The sequence below is a fragment of the Anoplophora glabripennis genome, unplaced genomic scaffold, assembly GCF_000390285.2.
Source record: "Anoplophora glabripennis isolate ALB-LARVAE unplaced genomic scaffold, Agla_2.0 scaffold1088, whole genome shotgun sequence".
NCBI lineage: Eukaryota > Metazoa > Arthropoda > Insecta > Coleoptera > Cerambycidae > Anoplophora > Anoplophora glabripennis.
This window is the reverse complement of record NW_019417179.1, coordinates 23,155-34,883: the sequence shown is the minus strand read 5'-3', so window position 1 is coordinate 34,883 and position 11,729 is coordinate 23,155. Positions and strand designations below refer to the sequence as shown.

Below are 11,729 nucleotides of genomic sequence, written 5' to 3'. Positions count from 1 at the left end.
CAGCCGCGCACAAATTTTTCGAATGTTGTGCAGCCGTTTTTGTATTGTGCGCACAATGGGCTTGTTCGCCTCTTTTTAATAATTACTGAAAATTTAATATTTTTCTACATTTAATAATAAAAGTAGTCATTACTTATCAAACAATTATTTTATTACATTCATTTCTATAATATTCCACTAAACACATACTGGTTAAGATTTAGAAATGAAATTTAATTTTAATGTTTATCGCAAAATGTCTTTCAAACATCATATAATAAAGAAATAATAAAAAAATAAAATGAAATAAATAATAATAATAAAGAAATAATATAAACAAAGATATGAACGATAATGTAAAAATCCTTTCTTGTCTGTGTGTTATTAAGATGCTTTAAAATGTAATTTTCAAGAGTATTTATTAAAAAAAAATTTAACTTCAAATACAGGCACTCCCCACTTGCACACTTTTACTTACATACGTTTTGAACATTTTTACTCCCATATACACCTCACAGTCAGCAAAAAAAATTAGAGGGAACATTTGTACATCACTGAAAAGTAAATTCGCTACTACCGCCATTTTATGAAATCTATCTTTACCATCAGTGTCATAATATGTTTGTTTATGTCATTAAGAATTAGTTTATGGTATTAATATTCCCCTTTTCATTTTTTAATCCTTGCAGAAACAAATGTAATTATCACTGAACAACTATTTGATAAACAAAAGCTTAAACGGACAAAACAGTACATAATTTAATCCTATTCAGTTGGACTTTAGTCAGAAAAAGTTGAAAATCCCTCATAAAAAAGCAATCATAATTCATTTAGAAAAATTCTTGAACTTTCCTTTAAATGTCGTGTAATTTGTTTGATAATCGATAATAATTATTACTTTTTTAATAAAATCCAATGGCATCCATATGAAAAAATTGAGTTATTTTCTTGAAAATATTGTTTAAAAAAAGTAATTACACCAGTGAAAAGAAGATTTATTTGTTTAACTATAAACCGATGTTATAGAGAAATGTTTAAGAAATTAATTTCTACTTTTTTAAATTGGAATTGTTTTTCAGTGGAATGTTGCTCAGCAGTTTTGCACTACATTGTTCATGCCTTTCAGTGCCTCTAATAGTTCTTGAGCTTCCAATATAGTGATAATCAATTTGGTTCACCAATGCTTAAAAATTGAAACCAAGTGGGTTAACCATTATGGTTAAAATAATAATAAATTTTGCTTGTCTAAATACTAAATAAGCACAACCTAAATATACGTGGCCATTTTAATTTAGGAGGAAATGGTGTTATTTTAATGAGGCACATTTATTTTCATTTCAAAAAAATATAAATGCTTTTATTTTTGAGCTCCTTACATATGTTTCTAATTTTTATCATTAATGCTAGTAGAATTTAGTAGTAAAATAATATTTGCAAATTTTATATATTACCTACACCTATTATTAGACATCTATTAGAATTTAGCAAAAATTGTAAGTATTTTTCAAATTTTTTTAAATTTTAGCTGATTGAAATGTTATTTCCTCCTAAACCAAAATTCTTATATATTTAGATTGTCCTTATCTGGTATTCGGACAAGCAACGATTGTCAAAAGAAAACATTTTTTCTAAAATCGTGAATAATGTTCCCTATTTGGTGCAAATTTTATAACAACCACTGTATAATATTTTAAACGGTCATACTTTGTTAAATATTTATGTGGAAGATGTCCACAAAAAATTTAGGAAATAGTAATGATTAAAAAAGTGGAAACTAATATAGAGCTTATTATATCTTCACCAGCTGAAAGCATTTTTAAATCTATCTGGAAAATCAGCAAATATATGTATGTACTTTTTACCCAAAATTTAATACACACTGAATCAAGTAAGTAGCTAGAGAGGTACTATGGAATGAGAAGGCCCGAGCAACTTCTAATTTCAACATGGTTTTGAATCCAGAGCCAGAAGTCACCCGTAGGACCCGACTAGGGTCAAACAATGTTAAGGAGAATAGATAATGTTACGGCAGCGCCGGCTGGTAATCGAAAAAATCACCGATCTATCGAAATCACCAATGCTATCCACAAAACTTGTTACTGTTCCCAACGAGCAGAACCACAGCAGATGTAATCGATGCGAACAGAATAGAATTTCGCAGAGCTATATGCAGAGAAACCGCCTCAGTTCCGAATTTTGGGAAGTTAAATGTTTACCAAACAACGAAATGCGAGCTGACGTAGGGCAACATGAAGACCAGGCGCCATACTGACTAGCAAGCCCAGATGCTAGTTCGAGTCGAGTCAACTCCAGAAAGCGTAACATTCAGAGAAGACAAATGTGTGAAGGAGAAAATTCCTGCAGGACCACGGTGGAACCACCATGAGATGGTAGTGAACTTTGACTCTGGTAGTCAGTGTTTCATTAATTAGAGCAACGTTCCTGACCAGTACTCAGTGCACTCAAAAGCTTGTATGCTCTTTGTATTGTAGACACTCAGTCAACTCATTATTATTGTTAATACATTCCCAATAAACCCATTTTCTCAACTCAAAATATTGTTGAATATTTTTGGGAGGACGGAATACGACAATGCTGTACATATTTGATATTACCAAGATATTGCACCATAAGAATAATGTGTTTAAAGTTCCTAGGTAGGTACTGACAGGGATTTTAATTGTATTAAACAAAAGCTTGATTATCTAGAAAGTGGAAACTGTTAATAATCTCTCTTTCCAGCACTTAAGCTACACCAATTTGGCCATAACTCTATTCCATACTGTGGGAAAAGGTAAATATACAGGATATTAATTAATGACACTTCCAGTTACATGAACGTGGTAACGATTATACAGGGTGTTAGTAAATAAGTGCGACTTTCAGGGGGTGATTCTACATGAGAAAATAATGGCAGTTTGCTTATAAACGTATGTCCGCAACTGACGATTTAATTTATTGCTCGTCTTCATCAACGTTTGCGCGAAAATGGTTCATTTAAGAAACAAACGGTTGACTGTGGGCGCCCTCGAGAAGTACGAACTGTGCAACTAGAAGAAGCAGTTCTCGAGTTAATTACGGAGTCACCTGAACCAAGTATTTGAAAAATTGCCAACATATTGAATGTAAGCAACTTAACTGTATTTAAAATTCTTAAAGAACAGCAATTGTATCCGTTTCATATTGAACGTGTGCAAGCTCTACTACCTAGAGACTTTTTTCCGCGCCTATTTTTTTGCCAATGGATTAATCATCAAATCGCTCAAATTCCTAATTTTTTAAATGCCGTTTTGTTTACTGACGAGGCTACTTTTGGACGACAGTGTATACGAAATTTCCATAACAATCACTTATGGGCTGAGGAAAACCCCCATGGAATCTTTGAAGCTCATTTTCAGCATCAGTTTTCCGTAAATGTATGGCTTGGGGTAATTGATGATCATTTAATCGGTCCATATTTCCTCCCACAACGACTAACAGGCGAATCTTATCTTAATTTCCTACAGGAAGAGTTACCTGTTCTTCTTGAAGAAATTCCTCTACAGCTGAGACAACACCTATGGTACATGCATGATGGTGCACCAGCCCATTTTAGCATTAATGTACGTAATCACTTAGACACAGTATATCCAAATCGTTGGATAGGTAGGGGAGGTACGGAACATTGGCCTGCTCGATCGCCGGATTTAAATCCTCTTGATTTTTGCATTTGGGGTTTTCTTAAGTCATTAGTTTATTCCACTCCCGTTGAAAATGTTGATGACCTGAGGAATCGAATTATAGTCGGCTGTGAGACAATAAGAAATATACCAGGAATATTTGCGCGAATACGACAATCAATGAGGCGAAGAGTTGAATCTTGTGTCACGTCTGAGGGAGGTCATTTTGAACATTTGTTGTAGCTTTGCGCCTTTTCAAAATTTTATTAGTGTTATTTTCTGTTATTGTTCTGGTTTAATGTTATTGTATTAGATAGTTCTTGATAATGTATTAAAGAAATAAAAAATACGCGTTAAGATGTTTTATTTTTTTGCATCAAAACGGCGCCCCATACGAAGAAAAGGCAAGAGAGATTTTTTGTCACAAATTGAACGAGGAATTCAAAAATAATTTTTAATTTGTAATATCTCAGTGGCGTACCATTTTTTTTCTTTAAAAAAAATTGAGATTATTACCCGTACGCGCGCCAATGATGAACATAAAATTTTTAATTGCGTGTCAAAAAATGCGCAATAACTACCTCTTAAAACCCACCAAATATCATTTGCACATCTCGACCGGTTTCAGAGCAATATCGTCAGTTTTTAAGAATAACTTTGACACCCCGTATCTCGGAAAACGAATCATTTGCGGACATACGTTTTTAAGCAAACTGCCATTATTTTCTCATGTAGAATCACCCCCTGAAATTTGTCGCACTTATTTACTAACACCCTGTAGATACATTATGACTCCCATAGAATGGGTCATTTATAGCTTCTAGGTTCCACAGTTGAAATTAATGGTTCAAATAAAAATTTGTCGATGCTTCATTTCCAAAATACAGGATGCTGAAGTTAAAAAAATTAAACTTATGTGGATACTGATGGAAACATAATTTATAACATTTTTTTTAATTTTATATACCTGATGAATAATGTGGACCTCTATTACCAGGTACAGTTTTAGTTGAATTAGAAAATCCAGTGGCGTGCAAATGTCATTAGCAAAAGACCGTTTTTTAAATAAATGATACGCCACCAACTAAAATATTTTTAAAAAATTGCCAGATGTAGAATGCCCAGATGTTTACTGTAAAAATATTATCTTTTTCATATCCATAAACAGTATCCACAAAATGCACAATTTTCAAGAAAAATGGATTTTAATTCAATACCGAACAATGTATTATAATTATTAGTTACACATGTTACCCAATTTTTATTGTTTTTTAAAGTTATAACAAAATGCTAATAAGTTATAACTGTCAACTAAAAGTATCCAATGATTATGAATACATTGATAATTCATCATTTTGTGCAAGTCGTTCTAAAAACATAACATACAAAATGTTTTTTAATGGGACACCATGTATGTTATTATATCTTATTTCGATAGAACGCTTTTCAGGATTATAGCGATATAAGGTTTGATAAGACTACTTCTAATGATAAGAAAAAAATGATCTTTTAGAACAAGCCTCACATTTTATGGTCCATTCTTTAGTATACGCACCCTGTACTATGCATCAAAATAAGCCACTGGCTTTTTTACGAATACAGCGATCTATCCATATGAAAAAATGAGATGTTCCATTTAAAAAATGAATGATAATTGTTAAGGTTACGTTAACCAAACAGCGTTTCTGATTTCAATTACAACCTGAAATGTTGAAAATCATGGGAGGAAGATTCATACACAACAACTTTGGATTTAAAAATATCACATGATTATATATATTTAAATTACAAATAATTGTTTGCAAAACAAATTAGATAATAATTATGTTTTAAAGATTAATACATCTGTTTACGGGTATTAATATTTAAACTACGCTACTGGCGTCGACGGAATGAACAGATGATGTGTGAAAGTGAACCAAGTGAACATTTGGACTTTGAACTTGTAACTTGTTGAAGGAATAGGTAAACAACATTTTATTTTTGCGTTATGTTATCTTATATATAGCAAAACAATTGTGCTTCAACCATCTGAGGTTCGCAACATATCAGTATTTTTAATTTTGTAAAGATTTTATAGACCTGAAATTAAAATGAGCAGGTTGGTACAAGGAAAGTATATATATCTACTTAGTGTGTAACAATATTATTCACCTTTTATTTCCAACAGGTGTTTTTATCGTTGGAACGAAACGAACCCCTTTTGGAACATTTGGTGGAAAATTGGTAAATTCCTCTATAGCTGAACTTCAAACAGTTGCAGCAAAGGCAGCTCTTACTTCTGCAAATGTACCATTAGAAGCGGTCGATTCGGTAATTATTGGAAATGTTCTTACGGTGAGTATAAAAAGAAATTAATTACCCTGTATGTGTAATCATTATTGATATATAAATGTAGCTTTATTTATCACGACCTTAAAAATTGTTGCATCTGTTGAAAAAATAGTTCTGTAGCTTTTGATGTATTTGGGAACATACTATTGATATAAAACATGCAACTTTAAATAGAGGAGGTTTCTCTTTTTACAAGTTAATTTCACAATAGAAAACAAATTAAATGATAAGTATAATACGGTATTTCTTACAAGATTAAATTAGAAAAAAAAAATGTTTTGTTGGGTTAGAAAAAGATAGGTAAATAGGTACCTAGATATTTTATATACCTATTCTGAGAATCAGTTGAAAAAGAAGAAACTTTTGTCCCTATTTTAAAAAACCACCTAATAAATTTTTTGATAACTTAGATTTGTTTCTGCTACTCCTACTAAATAGTATATTATATAATATTCATATTATAAAAATTCCGTTTTTTTTTGGCTGTTTTCAAGTTAGAAATGCTATTTTTTATACTTGTATACTTCTTTTATGTTTATACTCGATGGCCGAAATTATAGATAGTGATTCATCGCTAGCTCTTGGTCTAGTAAGGAGGATGAGGCGTGCGGGGATCGAAAATCCATAGGCGTGTATACGTAAAAGGCAACAAGATGTAGAAAATATGGAAAAAATATAATAAAACATAACATTATTTTTAGAGGTTGTATCGAGAAAACTTCAAAAATATTTTAGTAACATTTTGTTTTTAAATTTTAAGTGTTTTCTATAAAACGATGCCCTCTTGGGCATCGATAACCCACCACCACCCGGCTTACGCCGCCGCAAAATATTGTAATGTTTACTATTAATATATTTATTTAAGTAGGTACTTACATATTTTATAATAATTATCTCACGAATATTATCACTGTCACACTTTCACTTCACTGCCACATAATCACTTCACTATTAATATATTTAAATACTTACATATCACATTATTCACATTATATATTTCACATATCACTGTTGCTATCACTATCACTAGAATCATCTTCACCCAAATGAATAATGACTGGTTCTATGAACACTTCTACCGTTGTATCAAGATCCCACATACGTTGTTCCTCTTTCTGTGCATGTCCAATACACTTACACCATGTTTCAGCAGTGACGTGATTAATAGCATCCTGTAATAATAATTTCACGTCGTTTATTTTAAAGGTGGTGTTTTTTCGTGCGATTTCATTCTTTATTTGTGCCCAAACCAACTCAATTGGGTTTAATTCACAGTGGTATGGCGGTAAACGGAGTACACGAATTCCTCGATCTTTGGCCATCTCATCCACTACATACTTAATGTATTGACCTTTTTCTCTTTGGACAATTTTTAATAATTGTACTTTTAGCATGGTTTCTGTATATTCAATATTTTTCGATTGTAACCAGTCCATAATATTTCCTTTTCTCCATGCTGATGTCGGTAACATTTCAACTCTTCTACTATGATAAGGTGCGTTATCCATCACAACAACTGCTCCTGGCTCCAGATATGATAAAACATATTCAAACCATTTTTCAAACACGTCGCTGTTCATATCTTCATGATAATCTCCCGTTTTTCGTGACTCAAATACATGCAAACCATTTTCTAAAAATCCCGTATCGCTTCCAATATGTGTTATAATCAATCTTCGTCCTTTTCCAGAAGGTGCCTTTAATCCAGTAGAAAATCCATCTAAAAATGCTTGTCTCTTACTCTTAACATTACCATCCTGCCAAACTTTTGATATAGTATGACCTTCGTTTACCTATGTTTCATCCATGTAATATATCTTCTTACCAGATGCACGAAGTTCTCTTATTTTTTCTAAGTATTCTCTTCGCCATACCACCATTTTTCTTCTTTTTCAACGAGCATACTATTCCGATTCCGTTTCAAATATCGAAAATTCATGTCACGCATTATTCTTCTAAGAACCTTATCAGAGAAATTAGGAATATCCTCATCTTCAGCTATTGCAGCTTGAATTTTCTATATCGTTGGTATTTCATTTCTAAAGAAAAATCCATGAATTTTCCTACGTATGGAGTATTTCACGTCAACGTCGACTTCTATTTTCTTCCTCCCTCGTGTTTCCACTTTTTTTTCTTTGGATTCACTTCTACACTAATTTTTATGGCACGATAAACAGTAGCAACGGATACTTTTGTCAACGAACTACACATATCAACAGCTTCACTTACACTTGTATTAGAATTTCGCGACCGAATTCCTTTATACACCTTTTACCATTATTAATTCCGCATCGCATAGGTTAGGGCGTTTATGAGCAACAGACCGTTTGCTACAACCGGCACTTTGATCCATTCTAATTATTATTCCTACGTTTTAAAACGTCCCGATTGTATTTTTTTAATTTATAAATTTACTATAGTCACGGAATATGCAAACCCTCGCGCGCGCTTATAGTTTGACGTTTCTAACTACGGCTAACTCGAATTCTACGTACGTCCGTTTACACCCACTAAAAAGAGCATTTCCCTATCTGTAATAAGTGCGATAGACAGAGATAAATCGCGTTCAGTGTAACTCAGTCTATGACTGTTATAGATCCTATCGATGTGCAAAGAGAGCGGCACATCATTTAACATAAGCAAATAACATTGAACCGTTGTAAAAATAATTTTAAGTTTTATACACTTTACGGTAATAGTGTTTCTATATTATATATGAATCACTATCAATATTTTCGGCCGTCGAATTATAATTTAAAATGAACAACAAATATTTTTTTTATTATTCCATATAGCACATACAGTTATATAATTACGAAATTCGCGGACATCATCATCTGTGGGATCATATTAAGCTAGATAAGGTGATTAAAAAGTGTCTTCATGATTTTTCAAAAATAATAAAAGTATATATTTATAAATTTCAATTTTCAGTCATTATAAACAATTACGACAAATGAGTTACAACAATTGTACAAAATTTCCACCTTCTGCTGTTAAACATGCTTCAGCACGTGTGCTACTGCTCAAATGGAGTTGCGTATCATCCCTGATGTTATTGCTGTAGGTACTAATTGAAATAGACGGTTATGCAATTCATTCAAATTTGCCACTGGTGTTCTGTACAAACGTATTTAGGAAGCCCCAAAAGAAAAAATCACATGGCGTTAGGTCTGGAGAACGAGGTGGCCAAGCAAATGGACCGCCATAGAGGATGCCTCATAGCGTACAACAGCACTGCTTCACCTGCACGATTATTTGAAGCTCCGAGAGCCAGCAGCATATAATATTCATAATTTGAATAATTGTGGCCCATTATTTTGCAGATTATATTGACAGGTACTTTTACTGTACTCTACTGAATGTTAAAGTATCGATAATGCTAATTGTCATTAATTGTTACAAAGCCGTCTATTTCAAACAATACAACAAATAAGGCCAGAGATGGTACGCAAGTCTGTTCGAGCAGTAGCACAATGTACTGAAGCATGTTTAGCAGGTGGTGGAAGTTTTGAACAATTGTTTGTCATAATTGTTTATGAAATGATTTAAAATTGAAAATTTTTATTTGGATATTTAAAACTGCCGTATCTCGAAAAATATCGGTCTGATTGAAAAATGATGTAGACATTTTTTTATGACCTTATCTAGCTTAACATGATCCCATAGTCCGTGTCCACGAATTTTGTAACACACTGTATATGTGATACTTGAGTCCTCTAGTATCAAAACCCCTTAAATCCGTTTTTGATGAAAAATGAGTTATACGCAGCAAAATATTCCTACTAAAATTCCCTATTGAAGTGTTCATTCGAATGATTGCAAAAGTTACCTAATATGTATAAAAATGTACTCTAAAAAGTGTGTTTAGATTCAAACGCCACGAAATCCATNGCGTTTTAGGGCGCATGTTAATAGGAACTTTTTGGCTTATTTTAATGAGTTACAAATGCAGCAGAAGTTTGGAACCCTATTTTAGAAACACCCTGTATAATAAGTGTCAAAACGGTACCGCTGTTGTACTATTACAATTATGAGTGGAAGTGGGAAGGTAACATTTTTGAAATTTATTTGATTCTTTGACTTGTTGATAGAGCTGATTCATGTGCCAAAGAAATTCACGAAGTTTGCAGCAGTGTAAAACCAAACCGTTTACAAATAAATTCATGAATTAATTCATGAAGAACTTCGTGAATTTATTTATGAATAAACTGTACATGTAAAACAGCTATAAGTAAATAAATTGCAGTAGTAATAACCTACAGGTTATAAATATATATTAATTTTAATATTTATTACAAATGGGTATCTTTCCACACAGGAAATTAACACAGGTGCTTCTAATATAGTCCTAACGGGAGGTGTAGAAAATATGTCTGCTATGCCATATGCTATACGCAATGCAAGGTTTGGAGTTCCCTTGGGTGTAAGCCCTGTATTAGAAGATACCCTTTGGGTTGGGTTAACAGACACATATTGCAAACTACCCATGGCTTTAACAGCCGAAAAACTTGGAGAGCAGTATAAAATTACTAGAGATGAAGTTGACGAATTTTCATTAAGGTCACAACAGCTTTGGAAACAAGGTCAGATTTATGTTACTGTAGTTGCTACATTTATATCTCAAACATATTAAGTGGTATCAAACATTACAATTTTTGTTGGTCATGCTGATAAATTTATCAACATTTCTGTGATTAAATTAAGCTTTTTATACTTATAAAGTATGATCTGCAATTGCTTTACAAGATGATGTGATTATTTATTATCTGAAATTTAATAATACATACTTGTTTTACTTATAACAAAATTTTAAAAGCTGTACTTAAAAAGCGTTTTAAAATTTCAATATTTTTTATGTCTGGTTTTATCATATTTAATATCAATTCTATGGTTTAAATCAGTGGCGGTTTTACCATAAGAGCTGCGGAGCTGCAGAACACATAAAATTTTATGTATTTAATCATATTAAATGTCAACAAAATATTTAAAGAATCCAAATGTACTCTCGCTAAAATAAATCTAGGAGCTTATATTATTATTTATTACGACGCGAGCTACGCTCCTTAATATATGCAACCATATACAAAATGTGTGCACAGCGAACAATTAGATGCGTCCTTTGTTTTTATTGGCTAATCAGGCACGTGACCCAGTACACGAACATAATGGGTTTATGTGGCTGCAACAGCGACAGCCACTGCTGCAGTAAAGTAAATGCAGTAATATTTCGTACGTAGCGTGTGGTGGTTTATTTCAGCGGCACGTGTGAATATTCTCGTTTAGGCGTCTACGGATGTTATAGTTATTAAAATGAATAGCGTTTCGTTTTTACAAAAAACTTTATTTGGTTCTCTGCCTTATGAGGATAAACTAAAAATAAAAGAAGTAAAAGTTATAAAAAAACAATAATGTATACACAAAAGCAGAGTGGGTGTGCGGGTGTGATTTAAAATATTCACTGTTTTGTTTTCCGTGCTTACTTTTCGGTGGGGATAAAGCATGGACAATATACAGTGTGAAAGATTTAAGTCATTAAGTCTTTAGGTAAAATAAACATAAGAAGTCAGTTAGATTCTGCATATTGGGATAATATACGGAAACATATGAACAGGTAATGAAAAATCGTCATGTATTATTTAAAATCATAGATTGCATAAAATTTTGCGGAGCTTTCGAATTAGCACTTCTCGGACACGACGAGACAGAAAATTCGGACAACCCTGATGTGTTTCGTGGACTCATAAATTTTAGTGT

General features: G+C 32.4%; 1 protein-coding gene across 1 annotated transcript in view; it reads left to right on the top strand.

The window, feature by feature from the left end:
- The first annotated feature begins 5,613 nt into the window (after positions 1-5,613).
- The window catches only part of LOC108914001 (3-ketoacyl-CoA thiolase, mitochondrial), a 10,213-nt gene continuing 4,097 nt past the window's right edge, over positions 5,614-11,729 (top strand). The window contains exons 1-3 of the mRNA XM_023456011.1: positions 5,614-5,750; positions 5,809-5,975; positions 10,234-10,558. Coding sequence (XP_023311779.1) covers positions 5,732-5,750; positions 5,809-5,975; positions 10,234-10,558 — 511 coding nt within the window. The 5' untranslated portion in view covers positions 5,614-5,731. The remainder of the gene's footprint in view (positions 5,751-5,808; positions 5,976-10,233; positions 10,559-11,729) is intronic.